At 46.3% G+C, this 21,971-nt stretch overlaps 1 protein-coding gene across 1 annotated transcript; it reads right to left on the minus strand.

The window, feature by feature from the left end:
• Positions 1–462: 462 nt before the first annotated feature.
• Positions 463–21,339, minus strand: mdfic (MyoD family inhibitor domain containing). The gene is made up of 5 exons (XM_037462193.2): positions 20,899–21,339; positions 20,444–20,633; positions 18,511–18,621; positions 7,656–8,021; positions 463–3,140 (listed from the first exon to the last, which is right to left on the minus strand). The coding sequence occupies exons 2-5, from the start codon at positions 20,535–20,537 to the stop codon at positions 2,890–2,892; spliced, it is 822 nt and encodes a 273-aa protein (XP_037318090.2). The 5' UTR covers positions 20,538–20,633; positions 20,899–21,339; the 3' UTR covers positions 463–2,889.
• Between the last annotated feature and the right edge of the window lie 632 nt (positions 21,340–21,971).

Raw genomic sequence — 21,971 nt, forward strand, 5'->3', positions numbered from 1 at the left:
TTGATAAATTACATTGATTTTCAGTATCTCATCACACGCCCATCTCTGGTTGGTCTACAATCCACCAGGCAATGGGGAGAAATGTGCATTATGTTGTTTCACAGCCTAAGGAGATGTATTGTGTGAGATGTGGCATTTTCCAAAACCCAAAGATATTCATAACGCATATCAAATAAACCAAAGATAAGCAAGACACGAGAAACAAACCACAAAACGAGTCACTAAAGGGATTCTTTAACAACCAAAATAGTCGCCCAATTTCTGGATCCCTTGAATGTAATTATTAGAATTTTTAGAGATGTTGCAATAAACACACGAGTTAAACCATAGGAATCAAAAGCACACTGATACAAATCAATGTCATTGGACTGAGCCTGAACAAAAGCATCAGCCTGTTATTCTAACAGGAACATAACGAGGAAGATAACGGCAACAAAACAAACATACATTTTAGGAAATAGTTTTATTTTTTTCAAACTTTTCTGAGATTGAAGATAATGTACAAAAGTAAGAACATGAGCTGTGACCCTCTAAAATTGACAAATTGAGATGAAAATGAGAAGGACCAAGTGTCAAGCACAGAATAGAAATAGACAACATAACTACTGTAGCTACATAGCAATGTATACATTTCTCTCTTTTTAGATGAATTCTTCACATTATCTATCATGTTCTTTGATACTCTTGGCGTGAGTTAATCATAAACATGTAAATGAGGTTTTACTTTCTGCTCAGAATCTGCTGCAGAGGTTCCTCTCCAACCTCCTCACACACAATAACGGTGCGCCATTAAGACGATCCGTACATGACAGCACATTATCTTTGTTTGGCGTGCCGGATGGGACACTTTTTGTAACCAGTTAGCAAGCAGCGCTAATGAAGGCCAGCATTACCGATCATCACTTGAACAGCATCAAAGCGGATCTCCGAGGGGAAGGGAATGACTCCGCTGGTGATTCACCAAAAACTCATCTCGAGATACACAGAACTAGGGAACCGAGGGGAGAAAAGGTGAGGAAAACTGCCTTTACCCTGCATTAGTTTACCATTCCAACATGACAGTCTGTGATTCCTTTTTTTTTTTTTTTTTTGTATTACGAGTCACAAGGCCTGATACACGAAAGCCGCTTATGCGGCACAAGGGTCGCCGTTTTTAATTCCGAATCAAACCCCTCATGAACGGAGTGCAGTTTAACATATTTACACGGTATGTATGGAGCATCACAGGAAAAAAACTTGTACCATATGCAGCTGAGAAAGCCTGATTGTAGATGGCTGACATTAGATAAAGAAAACACATTGCTTATCTTTACTCTGCAGTGAGATGTTATTTTTCTTGAGTATCTGCGCTGTATTTCTAGTAATCCCAAAGCGTCAAATACTGCCAAATGTGGAGTGATGTGCGATCCATTGATAAAACGTGCTTTCATTGACCTGCCACCAGGATTTAGCAAATAAATATGTGCTTATCAGCATTTTTGTCCAGTTTGTTTCAGGTACAGGCATCGTCGATTAAGAAGTATGCTTGGAATAGAAATGCACAAAGAACCAAGAAAGGCACATGCGTTGCTTTTGGTTATAGAAAGTAGCATTTGTGATTCACCTTTGATATTTCACCAGTTTGAACTGTTCTACAGTGCTACAGTAAATAACTGTATATGAGACTTGCAAAACTACAATATGCAACTATGAATGTATGAAGTGCCACTTAAACCTTTTACAGTGTTGTACAGTACGAAGACTGTAACCTCAGATTTTGAGCATAAAACATACTGGAAAAATAAAAATCAGAGTAAATGCATCATTACGTTTTTTTTCTCACAATGACTGAAACGATAAGATACAATTAGAGAGCATTTCGGATGTAACAGAAAAATCTTTAAGGCGGTCTGTAATAATACGTCTTATGTAAGAGAATACTTAAAAGGTTACCGTATTAAACTGAATCAATTTAATACGGATGCCTCTACATGGCAAACATAAGTAAACGAGACCCCCCCCAGTGAGAATATCGTCCATTTCTATATATAGTTGTTCTTAATGCTTGTTATCGGGGCTGTTGCTGTCGCTGCAGCCTCTGCAGCAGAGCGGGGCCTCTCCACTCCTACCTGGGCCATACAGGCCTACTCTGCTGGAGGGAAGGAATGCATGGACAACCAGAACCAGGACGACACAGGGCAGCACCGTTAGGCCCCAATCCAGTAAAATCAGAGGAGTGAAGCGTTCAAACAATTACTTTAGCGAACAGGGGTGTCAAATTCCGTTCAAGTTCAAGAAATGTTTAGACTAATACAAAAAATGATCCCACTAAATCTTCACTTAGATATAACTGAATGTAGGTGGTACGACTGTCTGCAGAGACCCTGCCCTCCGCCTTATTCTGCTTTGTTTGGGGTGGCGAGAATACTCAATAAAAATGGAGTAGGTGCGAGATTGCAAGCACGCATCCAAGAAGAGGGTAATAAAAATGGCAAATGCATCCCGGAAACACCCGAGGCAAAACAAAAGTGAATCTGGCGTCGGTCTCCACCCATCGTGGACCCTTGTTGAGGCGACAAATTGTATTGATGTGATGACAAACCGCAACCAATAAAATCCCACTCATTGTGCCTTGAAAGAAACAATTTCCGACACACCGGAGACGAGGAGGAGGCACTTATAGCTTCTGCTCAGCTGGTTTTGATGGAATGACCCAGTGTCAAAATACATCTTTCAAAGCATGCTTTCCTCAGGCACACCTGCAGCAGAGGTTACTGCGCGCACACACTCAACGGTCATCAAAAAAAAAAAAAAAAAGACATCCACAAACACACGTGGACTAGCAGACAAACACACACAGTCACGTTCTGTCTGTTGCTGAATTTCCAACTCATTCTTCCAGTTGTCTCGCTATGTGGGGAAGCAGATGCCGCAGCACTCCATACAGATTTCCAGGCAATCCGAAGACTCGCAGCAGGCGTCCATGATGCCGCAGTCCATGTCGCAGGGGCAGTTGCAGTCGTCGCCCAGGTCGTCCGCGCAGCAGCAGCAGCAGCAGGCCTCCGGTGTGCAGGCGCCGCACGAGGCCTGCGTCGCCACCATGTTGCAAAGTGTCAGGAACTCGCAGAACAGGCAGGCCAAGATGCAGTGGACGCAGCAGTCTGGGTCGGCGTGTCGAGTGGTGAAGTACAACAAGGGCATGAGTGAAAAGTACACAAGAAACACACAAGTAAACCAAAAAAGTGTGTGTGTGTGTGTGTGTGTGTGTGTAGGAAATCAAAATGCCAGAAATACACAGTAGGAAGCGCAGGGCAGGGCGCCTGAGCGAGGAGTCGCATGCTCTGCAAGCCGACAGGTGGAACAGAGGTACGCTGTGAAATGGTGAGGGCTAACTGGGCGGCGCAGGGGGGGGAGAGAAATTCAAAGAAATGGATTCCTTTCCTGCGGTTTTGATTAACCGAGTGTTAAATAATTGTGGCATTATCATGCAAACTGCTCGGTTGATCACACAAAGATGATTAGCGAGGTCCAAGAGTCCCTCCTGGTAAATAGGTGGATTAATGCTGGCAGGGCTCACACCACTGATTAACATTTAACCTCCTTGCAGAATTGTCTTTAAAAAGCTGGTGGCGAGTTCCAGCTTGTTGTTGCGCAGCAATAAAAGGGTTCCCCTTTGAATTACCAATACACCCATTAACCGTCACAAATCTGTTTCTGAATGGCTGAATTAGTTTCATTAAAACGCTTCAGTCATGAATAGGTAATGAAAAAGAACAAATGAAATGTTTTGCTTCCGCTGACACAGTGTGTTAGTAATGCCATGCAGCAAGTGCAGGATGCAGAGCCAAAAAGTTTACAAAGGGGGTTATTCCTCTTCAATATAGTTGCAGTGCAGAAATTAAAAAAAATACATCTACTTTTCTCATCTATATTTTTAAATCAAACTCAGTGAAATGCAATACATAATAAGGAAAAATATAAAAGGGTGCACACACGGGGAGGTTAAATAGATAACTGCTTATGCAAAGCCCACAGATTGCATCACACTTTTTGTTGCCACACCAGAACTTCTACAGTTGGATCAGTAAATCCTCCGGAAAGTGTGCCTGGCATATGCTCCTTGCAGCTGTCTCCTTTTTGAACCACGTCCACTGCACCGCCACTGCTTTGGAGTGTTAAAAAGACATGATGTGGATGGATGCAGAAAAATAGCATTACAAACAGGGCACATTTGCATAACTTTCATCAGCCCATCTAGAGCTGTCAGAGGGGGCTGTTACTGATTGGGTTAGAGGGAGCGGAAGAGCGAAGGGAGGAGAGTGTGGAGGACGGCATGGGAAGGCGAGCTGAGGACCGCTGGATGCTCATGTTTGATTAATCAAAGTAGGTTTTTTTTGGATTTTTTAACTCTATTTTTGCGGCGCTCAGGGCTGCAAAGCTGACCAGAAGCACTAACTGACTGTGATACAAACAAGATAGAAAAGGGAACATGAAACGAGCAAGTGCATGTACGTACGTGTGTGTGTGTGTCTGTGCACGTCTGCGAGGGTGCCTGAAGTTTGAATGCATCTTATTATCCTTATCTGGCAGTGACGCAAGATGCATGAGAATAAATTCACTTCTCAACATCTGGTGTGGACTTGCCAGTAAACTGCTGTCGGGCAGATCGTGGATCTGACTCACGGTGGCATAACAAAACAGATACTACATCCTATGCTGGCACCCGCTGTAACGCACTGCCGTCAGATTGGTAGATAGGGCCACCGAGAACGTGGGAACAATAAACGCTGCCAGGGCTAAAGCTCCGCGAAGGAAAAAACCTCAAAGTTCAGCCTAACAAACTTCGAAGGACCCAGAGGGTAGCACACAGGCATTAAACAGCGGACGGCCAACTCAGCTATTCACTTGGATGTATAATTCAACACCAGCGATTAGTCTGGATCTTAGAGAGGCGAGTAAGGAGGAAGGGATAGAGGAGGGGGGGGGGGGGGGGGTCGCGTGTACCGTAGACAAGAGGGCTGGACGTGAGTCACATCTCCGCAAAAAAACAGAGAAAGGCGGACAGACGGAGAACACTGGGTGAAGCCAACCAGCAGACAGACGGAGCGGCATGCGCTGACACCGCTCCTGTTTAATGTCAGCGGGTGAAGCCGATGAAGCCCAGAGTTTGCAGGGGGCAAAAGGCAGCGTCCGGGCGCCTCTGAGGGACTGGCTTGAGACATCTGGAAGGCTCGTATCAAAAAAAAAAAGAAAATAGAAAAAAAAAAAAAAAATGCAGCGGCGTGACACAAAACAAGCTGGATGGGCCTCGGAGCGGCAAGCTGTGCAAAACATTCAAAGTTACAAAGAGGGGCTCGATGGACAGACGGTCAAAGATGAACAGAGACAGAGAGAGAGAGAGACATTGATGAGACAAAAGCCTTGGTGGCCATGGGAACGCAGAGAGGGCAGAGGACGTGGGCTGGTTAGAGAAGGCCTACAACATACACTTTAAAGCAAGGCGGTTTATAATGCATGACTGAGGGGAACAGTTGAAGCTAGAGGACTAGTGCATACACAACACACACACACACACACACACACACACACACACACAACAAGGCAACCGAGCTCGCGGCTTTGGCCCTAAATCTCTAAATGAGGCCACAGCAGCTTGGAGGCTTTAACTGATTAAACACAATTAACAAAAACACAAAACTGGATGACAAGCGTCGAGGCAACCCACCCTGCTGAACAAAAGCAGCATGTTAAGTGAGTCCTCAGAAGCCGTGGTGTTATCACACGATTGGCTACGGTGCCAACGGCGTGTGCCAAGAAACACAGGGAAGCGCAGACTCCCCAGAGATGGTTCCTGCTAGCTTTCGCATTTTATTGCCCGTGTTCAAGGGGCTGTTTAGGAGGCTAATTTCACAGGCAAACAGATTATGTTAATCCGTGTAAACATTCAAACGCCACAGCTTGGCTGTCCTCCGAGGGGAAATAAACAGTCGAGGGGGAACATATTGATTCGGAGAGCTCTTGTTTGCAAATAAGCAACACAAAAGCCATAATGAGACGGACTTGTTGAGCTGCTGTTGTTTTCCTTTTTTTTTTTTTTTTAAAGACCCTTTCTGTTCCGTTTAGTGCCAATTGAGATTTAATGAAACATGACTGGAATGTCCGGGGTATTTCTGTTGAATGCGTCCCACCTTTGTTCTGGCTGTTGTGGATGTGTGCCTTCTTGTTTGGGCCGCCCGCAAGTTGATCTTTTGCATATTTCAAGTTTGGCATCATCGGAAAAAAGATCCGACAGCCCGCTTTTGTCCTTCATTTGAACTTGTATCTCGAGCTGCCCATTGCAGATGCTTTCATACACGTTGCATTATTCTCCCTATTCCCCCATGAAGTCGAGGCCCATAAAAAGGCATAGGAACGAAAGGCCTTGAGCTGGAGGAATCGAGAGGAGTCGCCCCTGTACTTGTACAGAAACATGCCTAAACCCTCACATTGCCCGCGCTACAGAGCACACAGGGAACGCACGCATGGCCACAAACACACGCACAGCGGCAGAGTACAATGGGCGGAGGAGGGATGCCACGTTAATGAGGGCGAGGGTTCTGACGGGATGTGGGGAGAACCGGTAAGGGCCCGGAGAGGTGTGAGGGGCCGCGAGGGGCCCGGAGAAGGCTGGTCCCGACTTTTAATAGGCACCCTGCGCGCCCGGGCCTCGTTAGACGGTCACACCTATCTCCCCAATGGAAAAGGACCAGCCGGCCGCCTTCATTACTGGACTCACCTCCGCCTTGCACCTGACAAAGTGACGGCTTCCCTGCATGGCAAACGGGCCCTCTGACTTGTTGTCAGAGAAAATAAAAGCAACGGGAGCGGGGTAAGATGTCATTTGCTTGACGGGAGTGATAAACATGACAGGTCATGCACTCACATCATTAAAAGGTGAGAGAAGGTAAGGATTTATTATCAATATCTTGTAAGGAATTATTTCAGCCGAGGCCCCTCAGCAGAGAAATCCCCTTGATGGGTTAGATGGCATATCAATTCACTGGGCAGCAGATAGCAATGAGTTCAGCAGGTTTTACTGTCTTTTGTGCTGCACAGTACATCATTATTTGATAAAAGACCAGCTTGTTCCATTTGGACTGGTCATTTTCATATAAAATATTGGCGAACTGATGATGATTGTTTTTATTATATTTTATGAGAGAATAATAATTATAGTTATCAATTATAGTTATCAATAGTTTCAGCTGTTTCAATGGTGCAATTGTGTATTTTCAACCGCTGACGTACCAGGTGGACAACTTGTTTACAATAAACTGTTCTACCGTTTACCGAGGTTCATCTTTGTGCATGAAACAGAACAGAATTCCATCTTAACATTTGCACTGAAAGTAATTATTAAAAAACCAAATTACCCATAAAACATGAAATGAGAACATTTTCATTTTCCATTTGTCCCATTCAAATTGTTAAATGCCACTCAGGCAAACCATGGTGTCTCTGTGACTTGAGGATTGGCCGGGGAAATGGATTTTTTCTTCTTTTTTTTTTTTTTCAAGCAACAAACAAAAGATGTGATGCGGAAATTAAAGCGGGCAAGCAAACAAGTGTTTGAAAAGCTGGTGCGAGCGCGTGGGTCGTCGGCGGCGGCGTCGTTACCCGTGCGTGTGGACACTCACCCTCTGGTAAAGGAGGCTTCTGCGACCCCGTGGAGCTGCCTTTACTGCGTCTGCTGCTGTCGCTGTTGACCGACAAGCTGGACCTCAGTTTCCTCTGCACCCTCTGCGACACGGGCGTGGGCGGCTGCTTCCGGGGCTGCTGCTGCGTCGCCGTCGTCGTCGGCGGCGCGGCTGCCACTGATCTCGCGCCAGGTCCGGACCCACCCGCCGCAGCGCCTGCACTGGCGTTGGCACCGCAGGAGCACGTGTGCGTGGCTCCGTTGCTTAGCGCGGGCGGGCCTGAGCCGTTGTGGCGAAGGCCATTTTGGTCCCTGCCAGCGTTTCCCTCGGCCGGCTGCGAGGCCACTGTCTGGGACTGCGGTTGTGCTGGAGACGGGGGGAACAAAACAATTAAATGATGGTTGGTACCCATGTTTGGTTACAGAGCTGGTTGTTTAGTTGCAGTATTCAAGGACAATTCATTATTCTATTTCTTTGGAGTATTTCCTCTTTCTCTCATTTCCCCCCCCCCCCCCCCAAAAAAAAAAACACTGGACTGCTTTTTGATGCAAACGTGGAGGACAAGCATCCAAAGGAATATCGGTTTACTTCAATAACTTTCTAAAATGTTTCTCGGGTCTATTTTTATGGAAGTGTTCCTTTCCTCCTCAGATTGAAAGTTACTTTATTTCAATTGAGGAGAACTTTGTCTGCACTCGGTTCTTACAAACCCGAACGCAGCGGTGGAGACGCACCTTAAATAATTCCCGGCAAATTCTGCAGACGTTTCCAAACAGGATCATATCGATCACATGGCAAACATTTCCAGCCGGAATGAGGCAAAGGAGCGCTGAGATATAGGAACCTCATATGTGACAGGTTCACGAAAGCCACCGCTGTAGGCAGACAAGACATCCGTGGGAGCGGTACCCAGGTGAGTTACGGCGGTGTGTGTGTGGGGGAGGGGGTGGGGGGGGGGGGAAAGAGATTAATGCTGTGAAAGGGGAACGAGAGCACTGTGATACTGTGCATATACAAAAAAAAAAGAAGAAAAAAAAAAAAGCTGCTGTCTGCAACAGTAATGATCTCCTTTCCTCTGAAAGCTCAGAGATGGCCTTTCTAAGTGTGTGTCTGACAGCGACAGAAAGTCAGGAGACAGCGACCTGTCTGATAAGAAAGAAGGCGAAGGATGTGAGTGAGAAAAGGAGGTGGCATTTCTGAGAGGAACACCTGCACATTCAGCTCTACTGGGAGTTACCACGGCATTACCTTCCCTCCACATCAGAGCCCCCGTGCATGCGCACGCGCCGCCAGTGCACGGTTAACTTGAGATTTAGTGAATTATTCATCTCTTTCAAAGTCTGCCTGTGTGAACCGTACGTATTCAGGTTTTTTTTTTTTTTTTTTCCCTCCTCGGTTCTACACTTTCTGTATGTACGTCGAATATATAGTATCTTCGCCGCCATATTCCGCCTCTCTAGCGCGCCGTGAATCTAAGGCTTCTGCGGATGTCCCCAACGCATTTTCCAAAGGGGAGGCGGACCGACAGTGAAGTTAATATGAATAATTTCTATCCATCTCTATTTTCTTTCTGTCAGCTCACCAACAAGTGCAATTATGGTTAACAAGAGGGAGAGAGAGAGAGAGAGAGAGAGAGTGTGGGAATCGGCCCTAGCGCTTTTTAACAACACATCTCCCAAGGAGAGGCCGGACGAGGATGTGGATGTAAAACAAAGCAATTAAATACACACACTGGGTTCTGCCTTGTCCTCATTCAGACTCCTCCATGCTGGCTCGATAAACAAATATAGACTTTAGGGATCAGGACAGCGTGCAATTTGAATTAGACAACTGGGTAGCACACGATAGCATTCATTATGCAGTGGTTTAAGACCAGGTTGATGGATTTTCTTCTCCGAAAGACAGAGGCCGTGCAGCCTGCCCATGACAATGCGAAGGGTGCGGGGCGGGGGAGAAACCAAAGCTTCATAACAAGAAGGCCCAGAGTAGAGTGGCTACATCTGTTGTTCTTATGTCTGACGCCTTGCAACATTTTTCACACCATTTTAAAAAATGCGCCCTTTTTCACAACTCTTCTGCTTTAATGCTCTGCAAACCGTTGATATAAAAAAGGAAGCTAGGAGCACACACACACTTGGGTATATATATATATCCACACAGTGGACCTTACATCGTTCATGTTTTAATACTGGCATAATCCAGGAATACAAATCAGAAAGCCAACTCTCCTAATCACACTGCTGGTGGGGGAATAGCCAATGATTACTTGTCTTAACTCATTTACAGAGACCCCACACACAAACATGGCAAAAAATCACAGCTGAAGAGGCAGTGCGATAGTTATTCCTCTGTCCCTTGTGTATCTTGTCAATAAAACACAGCATAACTCCTGCCGAGAGGAGGACAGTTCAACCAATCAATCGCCGTAGTACCTTGCATAACGCAGCAGTTTCTTCCCCCCCCCCCCCCCCCCATCAAGGCTTAACTCAAAGACACATGAACACACCTCAATGCACAAAAAGGCCAAAGTAGACCGGCAGTCATAATTACCTTTCCCTTTTGAGTCAAGCTTTCAAATTTACCCAAGCATAAATAGTTTTAAAGAAACAACCGCGCAAATAAACGAGCACGCAAGCGGGGCCTCGGGTCACTGACACACTGCGAAGCCCCGAAAAGTGGTTCAAGTCGGCTGATAAGTGTGCCTCAGAGGCACGTCCCCGGGTAGCCTTTATTTTTATCCTGATGAGCGCTGCGACAGAGACGAATGGACACAACGGAGTAATATTCATAATCATTGATCACGATAATGACGATACTGTCAAAGATGGCAATGACCGACGTGTACAATCACCGTGAGACAAATGGAGTCATGAGTACAGACGTACAGTAAAAACCTAGCTGGATTTGTGCTGCGCTGGTACAACAGAGTGTCAAAATCTTGAGAAAAAGTGTGTAGCATATGTTTATTAGGACTTTTAGATTAAGGAAAAGCCCCCAAGTCTGCTTGAAAGTAGATTGAATGGCCATTAGTTTGGAAAAATTGGATATAGTTTATTGTAACATAATGCAAGAATTAAACTTTTGTCTTAATTACAATTCAACAATTTGACTGAGGAGTGTAAGTGTGAGGGGGGGGGGGGGGGGGGGCTGGAGATAAATACTCAAGGAGCAACACAGCCACGCTGTCTCTATCGTCCCTACTGCAAAACACGGCAGGAACCGCATCAAAATGATATGAACAACTCCCAGCTTGTTTAAAAGAATAGATGAAATCATACGCCTTGTAGAGATAGCTAGGTGTCCTCAGATAACCAACCGCACACAACCTGACAGGTTGCATTAAAACACCATGTTTTGGAAGAAGAAGATGACACACACACACACACACACACACACACACACACACGCTTCAAATTGGACTTGTAACTGCCCTATTTCTAGCACATCAACAACTGTTGAGAGTGTACATTTGTAGTTGAATAAAACATGGTATTCCCCTACACACACTGTCACACACATCACAGGGGAAACTAGGGGGTGAGTGGTTCTTGACTGTCTAAGCAGCATCCCAATTTGGTCCCAGCTACTAGTAGCTGACAGCCTCAAACATCTGGGGAGCATTTTTAAAAAGGCCAGTGTTTGATGGATTCATGAAGAACACACAAATATAATTGCCATTTGTCACCGAGTCTTCAGTGGCTGCGCCACACAGGGACCGAACAGCGGAGTGCCTGGAGAGCGCCGGCGCTGCGCGCTCTGTATGTAAAACGGAGTATATAAACACCTCCGTTTTTTGTCACAGAAAATAGGTCCTACAGGACGCCGACGGAAATTGTACCCAAAAGACAGAAGGAAGAACAAGAGGAGTGTATATGTATGTATATGTCACAAGCCTACTGGATCCCCTCACCCAACACACACACGCACACACACACACGCACACACACACACACGTGTGGTCAGGTAGACTTACCAGGAAGCAAAATGCAATATGCATGCATGCATGCGTGTCAACTGAGCCAGCGCTGTACAAACAAGAACTCTAAAATAGTCAAGAACATGAAGATATATCGCAGAGGTCAAACAGGGCGGCTTGGAGATTCCAATTTACACACCCGCGATGCCGAGAGTCCTGAGGTGAGGCGGGGAGCGGAATGAGCAAGCTCCGTGTTTCTGAAGCTTAGTCCTTTTTAATATTGATGCCCCGGAGACGGGGAGAGGAAGAAAAAAAAAAAAAAGGGAGACAAAAGGTGTTTGCCCAGGCTTATTAGAATGCCCATCATCGAGAGCATACAGTTATTCAAATGTCACGTCACGTCGGCCAAATAAACACCGCGATCCACATCTTGTATTCATCTCCTAATGGACGTCATTACGCGACGCCACGAGTTGGCCGCCACCGCTGAATGGGGGTTGGAGGTGTGGTAGGAGGGCCTTGATCTGTAGTTGAGGCTCCCAAACAGCAACGTGCAGAGAACACACGGAGGCAGTTAGGCAGCCACTAGCTGCACCAACACGGCCGGCGTCTTGTTTATCTTTTTGTGCCTCGCATTAGAAAGACGTGTACATTTTCTGCTCGGCTGGCCGTGCACCTGCATGATTGAAATGCTAATTTCGAAATGTGCAATGACCTAGCCAGGCGCTTCTTACCACCAGCACCAGAAACCTCCTCCCCTCTCTGCCAAAACAGCCCGAGGTATCATCTCTCCTCCTAACAAACAGCAGCGTGTGGAACAGACCCTGCTTTTCAATCCAAAGGGATATATTTTCTCATTAGAAATTATACATCTTCCCTGTCCATATTTATAGGCGCAAAACCAGGGGAATTATACTGTAGAGAGAGTGAGAGGGGACAGAGAGGGGGGAAAAATAGTACAATGAATGTTATTACAAAGGGCTCTGATTGGAATTTTCCTAGGGCGTATCAAAGACCCGTTTACCGTTTGACCTTAAACTCCGGGACAAGGACTTTCTTTATCGTCGGGAAGGACGCGTCGGAAAGGAACAGACAAGCAACTCCAGGGCCGTCACCCGAAGGGTCTCCGCCACAACAAAACCCACTAAGTGTGATTAGCATCAACATAATGCAGGTATAAGCAGTGTGAAATTGAGAGCAAATTGGTGATGCCAAACGGCAACCAATAGCTGTCATTCCATCCAGGAAATTAAAAATCCCGTAGCAGCGAGACGTGGGCGTCTTTCCAAACGCCGTTGTCTCTCGTCCCGAGCCGTTTACACAGAGCGGACGGCGACCTGGCAACGCGCTAACACAAATGTCACTTGTTCCAACAGATACGGAAGAAAATGGGACTGGGCATCACACGGCAATCCAGGTCCTGTCAGTTTCCCCACACACGCAGGAACTTTGTGTTTATCCAAGATAAAACGCCGATGATGGCGGCGCGCGTGACGATGGTCGCCGAGGATAGCTAAATTACCTGCTCTGATATTGGATCCTCATCAGCAAAAGTGACAAGCTCCCCGTGTGTGTGTGTGTGTGTGTGTGTGTGTGTGTCGGGGTGTTATGGCAATCTGTAACAGAACTCTATTAGCTGCCTTCACCTGTCAAGGCTGATCACGTTGTGTAGCATCTCATTTCAGCAGGAAACGTCACATTTTTGTCCGCCTCTTCGTCCCATCCAGGGCAATCAGTCAATATTGCTCAGCTCTGTTTCTTCCCTTTTTTTTTTTTTATGTAGCCGTGACACTTATTTTCTCACCCCGGTTTTAATTCTCTGTGGCAGTCGTTCAAATTTGCCTCCTCCAACCTGCTGAAGGGGAAGTGACACGCGGAGACAGGGCTTAATATTATTTCCGCCCTCCTCCTCCTCCTCCTCCTCCTACGCCGCCTCCGCCTGAACATTGAGAGAACCAGGGCGTCGGGGATTTACTCATTTCAAATTTTGCTGCCGATTGAGTGGAAAAAAAAATAACCCCCTCGGACCTTGTTCTGCTTAATTACATTTTAAAGTAGCAAATGCAACTTGAAAGACAAGGGCTTGATTTGAGGACGTGAATCTCTCGGCGTATGGCGCGCACACCAGGCCGGCTGAGGTGTGTGCGAGTGCTGCGAATGGGAGCAGGCAGTTGGAAAGAAAGAGGGGGGGGGGGGGGGGGGTTTCATCCATTACCCTTTGATTTCAAAACAGGACGTTTTCTGTGATTAACATGTCCGACTGCTATCTAAATCATTGCCGGTCCCAGTGAGATGCCATCTTCCCCTCACAGGGATCACGCTGAGGTGAAGTCACTCGCGCTCGGCCCACCCCGACACCCCTGCCCCCCCCCCCCCCCCCCGAGCGCAGACCGCTGAGGCCTCCGTCCTCTCCACTGCCGTGTGGAATTTGGCGCGGTGCTAATGGGAGTGGCCCTGATGTAGCGGAGGACGTTCAAAGCCTTGGAACCTGCCGCTGGGAGGGACCCTAAATGGTGCCTTATTCTCTTCCTCCCCTCATCTCAAGAGATGAATTGGTACGAGCCCGTTTCTGCATGAAGCTTTGTCAAACGCCTGTTATTCTCCCTCATCGGTTCCGTGCCGTCTAAGGAGGGGAGAGAGACTGTAGTCTTTGAAAAAAAAAAAAAAAAAGCTGCACATCTTGCGTAGGATTTAGGCTTTACACGGCCAGCTCATGCAATTTCTAGAAAGATCATTCGTGACGTGAGCGGGCCTGAGGGAGCTGCCAGGCTCCACGCTCCCAAAAAATGAAAACGTGCTCCACCCTCTTCTTGCTGAGTCAAAACAAAAAAAAAAAAACGGAGCGGGAGCGAATGGGAGGGGAGGGGAGGGAGGGAGGTATTTCAGTTACATCGATGACTCAAATATTCCACGGCCTTTAAAATCTCCTCGCTGAAGTAGAAGTTCCACAGGAAACTCGCTTGGTTTGAAAATTCAACGGCAGACGAGCGCACTTGTGTGTAGTACTGGCGCACACACACACACACACACACACACAAACAAAACAACCACACACACCCAATAAACCCCGTGTGCATCCGCAGCAGCAGCTGCTGCTGGAGCCCGAGACGAGGGATGATCAGGCAGTAGCTCAACTACTCCCTAAAAGCCAAAATACAACTGAGGTCCGTCTCCGGGTCAGAGAGGGGATAGACAGTCTATCAAAAGGCCCCCGCACCTAGTTCCTTTATTTGCTCAGTATCAATCTCAGCATTAACCCCCTGCTAATGGGACAGCTGTGGGTCAGCGCTTCGCCTCCTCGGGATGCCAATCAAGGCCTTAAGCGGAGAGATCAGCCGTCGGGACGGAGGCGCTCGTCTGCCTTTGAGTGGCTTTTTAAACACGGGAGAAGCCGGTATCGATTTTAGCTCTCGCCTGAAAGAGAGGAGGCTCGGGAGTGGAAGGGTGGTGGAAAGGGGGGGGTGGGGGAGGGGGGGCAGAGGGGGGTTGCACTAGCCAGGGCCTGTGTCCCCCCGTCACCCTCCACTGATCAGGGGGCCTTGACAGAATGACCTCGCAGAGGGGCACTGAACCTGCAAACACGAAGGGGGCAAGGAGCTGGAAGCTCTGGAGGGGTGGGGGGGGTGTGGGGGGGGGGGCTGGCGGGGGCAACATCAGCAGAGATCTCAGTAATAGAAAAGGGTTTTAACCTTAATGTTGGAGCCCAAACCCTGTTAGAGGCCAAGTAATCCCACCCGCCCCCCCCCGTGGTGCTGTCATTTGAACTGGCAGATTTTCTCTCTTTAGTAAACATCAGCAGAGCAGTCGGACTAGCTCTGCATCTAGGATTTATGTACGATGTATAATTGAATGCATTATTAGAGATTTGACTCACTAACAGGAGAGAAAGCTGAAGGTTGTATCAACTCTAACATTAGTTACACTTCTTAACAAAATGAGCAAAAAAGCTACAATACGTCTGCACCATCATAGATTTACATGTATACAATTTACACAGAAGATGTGTGCTGAAAAAATAACTGGTTGGACACAGACGTCAATTGGTGTTCAAAGCGACTTTGAAAGATTACTATTTATATTCATATTTTTTGCGATATAAGAGGAAAAATATATACATACACGTTGCCTTGTAACACAAGTGCTTAAAAGACTGCATTCCATGAATTGAGGTAAGCGTATCTATCGCCATTTGGCGCAAGTATTTTGAATATCTTCTAAAAAAAAGAATTAACGGTGAATAGGCCCGGGCACTTTGGATAAAATATGCTAATGAACACACTTGAAATTTCCCATATGAAATCTATCTGCACCAAGACAATGACAAAATAATTACAACAGAGGTAGAATTACAATGGCCATTTTAATCAACCCCTACCCTAGCATTTCACCCTATTTATACAGATTTTGATTCCATGACCCACTGGTAAGTAATCACTTGAAAATTACAGTTCCGTTATAATAGTTCTGTGCTTTAGACAAATTATTTCTGCAGAGACAGGGCTCTGAGGATTACAATAGAGATATGAACCTTGCATAACAACAATCACCATGCGCTTCCTATGGCTTCAAAAAAACATGAGAAAAGTAAAAACTGGCAGGAGGTTAAAAAGTCTATGTAACTTTGGAATATACATGAGGCAAAGTGTGACAGTATGTGAATGTTGATTCAACACTCAAGCAAAAATATTTCAGTATCGGTGATAAAATGATTGATGAGAAGGCACTTTCCCTTCATTTTATCTACAACCAACTCTGCCAACTGTCAGGTGTCAGAAAGCGTTATAGGTTTGGATAGAAATCTGAAATTGCAGAACTGTCAAGAAATCTTTTCTTACAAGAAAAAGGTGCAAGTACGAGACAGTGGCCCGTTAAACAATCCCTTTGACTGCATTCATTAGGGGTCACAATTTCACTTCCAAAAGGTCAATTCTGCACAAGGGGAATAACCTTGAAGGTGTACCACTAAAGAGTCCAATCAGGGAGTCATGTTATTTGACCTTACTTTCTCAATACAGAATTCTCCTGGGATAAAAAAAAAACCTCTTCTTTGGAAGCTAGTCATCTTTATCAAACACAGAAGCATAAAAAAAAGCGTTTTTGACTATCCGGAGAATAATGCGACAATTAAACTTAAAACTGGTGCCGGATTGAGAGCAATTTATTCTGAGGCAGGGCTGGAGTGCCGAGGTCCTGTTTGCAAGAGATATCAGCTGCTTGAAAACCCGGAACGGTCTCTTGAGGAATGTCCGTCTCCCCCACAAGGACCCCTTTCCTCCCCCAAGGATGGAGGACCCACAGAGGAACCGTTCACTAACAACGACCCAAAAAAGGAAGGGCAAAACTGTACTTTTCGTGTGTAGCCAGTAGTCAGTGGTACATGGTTGGTTAGAGTATGTAAACTCTTGTTTGGAAGCTTTTCGATTTCAGATTTTTAGGTCACACCTGATGATTAATTGTTTGGCCTGGTTTGGTTACTCACCGTTAAATGCTCTCCCGTTGAGAAAAGAAATGCATGCTGTGAGCCATTGAAAATTAAAAATGTTTTTCGGTTGCAAAAGAGAAACTTGTCAAAATAATGTTATCCTGCCAGTAATGAGATAATACTGTTATTACAGCATTGCGACAGGCTTCCTCTTGTTGTGAAAAGTCGGCAGCCACATACTGTACACAAGCCTTCAATTGGACAATGGTGTGTGTGTGTGGGTGTGGGGGGGGGGGGGGGGGGTGGCAGGACGAAGGCAGGCAGATGATTTCTTATTGATTTCCTGTTTCTGTGAAGACGAGGGCTCTCAATTACCCCGCCAGCAAGCAAGCAATCCGATTGGTCACCTCAACAAACATAGCCACAGTAAGGCTGTGACACTATCAGGTTAACATGAGCTTCCACTACTCACCCCCCCCGCCCCCAAAAAATAAAATTCCAGCTTTGATTTAGCCACAGACAGACAAAATTCTCTTAGTAAACTGCGTGTATACAAAAAGAGAGCATGTGAGATGTGTGTGCGAGAGAGGGGGAATGTGTGTGTGTGTGTGTGTGTGTGTGGGGGGGGGGGGTGTCGATGCGGGCGACATCAATTACAACGCAAAACTGTTGTCACAGGGGCTTATCTGCGGAGATGAAAGAAAAGCATGCCTCCCTGAAGAAGTGCAATACTCCACACACATCTGCCAAGATGGAAAGACCTCTAGATACACGGTGTGTTTTTTGTTTTTTTGCAACTGAATCTCTTTTCCTCACTGATTCGGTAAACAAGCCACGGGCAAGTCATTAAGCTTGATCCCAAAGAAAATAAAAAAAGAAGGCAGTAAAAGGCGCCCTGGAAAAGTTAACAACCTAGAAACAAAAGAACTGTTGTGGCAGAGGCAAACAGAATCCTTATTATAGCCTGGCACTTACAGGGATGGAAGCAATCAGCTGCTATTAGCCCTTGCTGACACATCTCACTCTCCTTAAGAACAATAAAACACACACACACACACACACACAGATGCAAAGCTTTTAGTCGCTTTCATTTTTGTGACCTGCAATCCATATGAAATCATTGCACTGAGCAAGAGTGCATGGGGACTTAATTAGAGCTGCTCGCAACTCGAGCGGTTCAAGGCCAAATAATTGTTTTATAGCACCTTCCCCGAGTCGGTACATTTGCACGTCGCATTAGCAACTTGATTGTTTCAGATTTTCAATACGGGCTTCTAAAGTCTCCCGTTATAAAATCAGATTATCAAATGCAGAAAAACAGGCAGGCATCATTTTATATTTGAAATGTATGTTATTGACGTGGTGATTATTGGTATCTGCGTTAGGATGAAAGCTTGAGACTTGACACTGAAGGATATCGTTTACACTTCCCCCATTTGACGACTCATTGTTGTTTGAGCCTTGCAGTTGTTTACTCTAAAAACATCACTTCTGTTCCCCGCGTTGGGAAAACTTACTTCTGACAGGCTCGCTGTCATCAGGCGTCTCCTCTGTCGCGTGCCTCGGCCTTTCGGCGGACGGTTTCCTCGGAGACGGCGTTCTTCCCGACGGTTCACTGTCGCAGGCATCTAGGGTCACAAGCATCGCGTGTTAAAAGGTGGCGGGAAAAAGGGGGGAGACCTGTTGCACCCAGAGTCAAGGAGCAAAATAGTATTATTATTTAGATTATTAGTATGCAGTGAGGCAAAGAAGGCGCACCAATTGCATCCTATAGAACGCTCAAATGTACGAAATGACCTGGTATTAAAGCCACGCCCCCGAAGCCGAGCCGACTTTTACGGCGAGGTCGGCCGCAGTGGACAGAGTAAAGAAGAGCCAAGAGGTGCAGAGGGCTCTGGCCAAAGAAAACACAGGCCGCCGGCGAATGGTTGCACAAGATGGCGGGTCGGTTCAGGTGAAGGCCCTGCCAGACCTCTGGATCTCATTTTCTCTCCTTCGGGGGCTCCTGGGTGTGCGATACCTGCCAAGCTTCCCTTTGCTGCCATAAAGGCTGCATTCATCTAAAATCGGAACAAGTATGTGGCCTAAAGACTCGAGGCCAGATAGCTGTGCGAAAAAATAAAACAAACACGGGAGCCGGTTTTTCGCTGGTCTCTCCGAGCCGGGCCCTGCTGGCCTCGAGGCTCGCAGACGCTTTGGTCATCGCACACTGCCGCTTTGTTGGGTGAATGAGCCACCCCCCCCGCCCCGGCAGTGACTTTATTCGCTGGTTTGGTGAAAAAGAAGGAGAAAAAAAAATGTTGAGGAATGATTCAGCGGGAGCTAGCGGCCCCCGTTATAGCGACGCATGGCGCGCTTGTTTGCGATGCTGCGACAATCTCTGTTTGTAAGCAGTGACGGATGGGCTCAGTCCAGCAAACCCGGATAGATGGGCCACATATTTCAGCTTGCCGCTGATGTATGGTAGCGGCGGTTGCGTTAGCAGCGCCGTGTGATGCATCGCGGTATTTAGTGATCACAGTTAGAAATAAATTGGTCTATTCTCAGTACATCCACAGTCCCCTGAGAGGGGAAATCCAGTCTTAACTGCGAGCGCCTTTGAAGGTCCAGTGAAAATCCATTCGCAATCCAGCAGCCCCAGTGATTGCTTACTTTGTCCTACTTTGCTATTTTTTGACAGTGCCATAATGATGCTTGGTATAAATAGGATGGTTAACGGTTCATTGCTTGTTTGAAGAAAAATGAAAAGAGGGTGTGGGGGTAAGCTTATTTTACATGTGATAATCTTAGGGGCAACTAGAAAGTTAATTAAAAACTATAATTGGCTGTGGTTGCTGTTAATAGTCACCAGGGCATTTCTTTAGACTTTATTGAGGGGAAAAAAAGCAAATGCATTATCAAGGCTTAACACCAAGCTCACATCCTGATGTACACTAAAAAAAAAAAAAATTACAAAGGCTGATTTGGCCGATGTGTACCAGTAATCGGTTAACGCGGTTGATGACTCATTATCTCCATGCGTTGCTTCTCTCACCTTCTACCACGTTTGACTGTACAAGCAACACAAGCTGTTGATGCAATATGTCACCGTTATTTATAGCGACGCTTCCCTTCCTGTGCACTGCCTGCGGAGAGAAGAAGGACCCCTCGGCGATCAAAAGAGAGAGAGGTCGATAAGTGTAAGTGTGCGTAGCAGGTACCCTTTAATGTTTGCATGTGACGCATGATGATCACATGACCGCCCCGATGACAGCATGGACCGCGTTGTCATGTGTGTGAACCGTGCAAAGACACACTTGCAACTTTGGGAGGTCTTTCCCCCTCAACTCACCTTCCAGTTGTTTTACCGCTCACTAAAAAAAGGACCTCTGGGAACCTCCAAAGGCCCCCTTTCATTTAGATACGATTCCCCGTACTCGGGGATTCCTGGCCCGTGCCATGTGGCCTTACCTTGAGAGGCTGACAGTAGGGGACTTGTCTCCTGCTGAGGGCCCTTCCCTGGCCCCGCCGGCCCATCCGGAGGAGGGACGGTGTCCTTGGACATGAGACACTAGTCTTTTTGGGGCCACACACACACTCAGAAGAAGTTGCTCCCTTCCCCTCGGCGCGGTGAAAGCCAATGTCTCATCATCAGCTCCGGCTTGAAGACACAAAGCAACAAGGTGTCATTCCTCAAATGCTCACTCACACGCCGACAAAGGTGACGTCGAGCCGCAGCAGAACTTAGTGGAAACTCTTCCCCCCCCCCTCTCTCTCTCTCGCGCATTTGACATAAACTCGCTGAAAGACTCGTTTGTTCGCGCGCGCACACACACACACAAACACACACGTTTTCTCTATCTAAAAAGCGAGCTAAGTGCTCTTTTATATCCAAGGCGGATGTATTGTTAATAAGCATAACTTACCTTTCAAACATGACAACGCTTCACACTGGACGTATTCCCATCCTTCCTTCCTTCCTTCCTCCCTCCCTCCGACTCCTTTCCCGAAACTTTGAAGGGAAAAAGACGAAACTGGGTAAAATAGCAACTTTGTTTTTTTCCCTCCGGGAAACTTTAGCAACTCCGGTTTCCAACTTGGTCCAGATGCTGTTGACGTGTGGCAAAATATCAACAATAGTCCTCTCGACGCGGTCGACGTTCAGTGGCGGTGGTTTGCTGAGGATAGTTGCGTCTCAAACATTTTCATCATATCCGGATTCCTGCAGTGGAGCCGCTCTTCTCTCCTTTCACTTCCCCTCGGCGCAGGGAAGTGAACAAAGCCCTCCCCAAACGTGTGGGGCCAGACATAAAGTTGGCCAGAAGTGAAGAAGGAAACAGAATGGAACAGTTTTCGATGTACGTGAAACGACGTGCATGTGATACGGTGTGTTATGGTTATATGGTGTCGTAAAATCATATTTGGCGGCTTATTCGTTGTTGTAAAACATTAAATACAGATGTGATTCGAAAATAAATCACAGTTTTGCTCAGTTGTCATTTTCATTCGAATGGTTCCCACGTGGTCTGGTTGTCACAAGGACTTGTCACGTGATTTTCGCTCAAGGACATGGATGTGTTAAATCTATATACTTTACTTTATTTTTCCTTTACTTTAAACACCTCTGATATAAGCTCAGATGAACTGGTTGTTGCAGGAGCACAATGACATTGTTAGAGATGAATGAGTTAGAGAAAGAACTAATGAAAAGAAAATGAACAAAAATGAAACAATGAATAAAATCTTGACAAAAAATCTCTTATACAAAGCAAGTCAAGACATTAAAAACCAATAAACATACATTGTTTAATGACCTTTACACCTAATGACATTTCCTGTGAGCATGCTGAGGGCCTGCTTGATTCTAACACCAACCGCAGCCACCTTAGAACAATTTTGGTTAATGTCTTCTTATTATTTCATTAAGTCAATATGGTACAATATGGTATCGGCAAACTGCCACCTCAAGGTAAAGTAAGAAGTGGGATTTGAACGCCCA

The sequence above is a fragment of the Pungitius pungitius genome, chromosome 2 (assembly GCF_949316345.1).
Source record: "Pungitius pungitius chromosome 2, fPunPun2.1, whole genome shotgun sequence".
Classification (NCBI taxonomy): domain Eukaryota; kingdom Metazoa; phylum Chordata; class Actinopteri; order Perciformes; family Gasterosteidae; genus Pungitius; species Pungitius pungitius.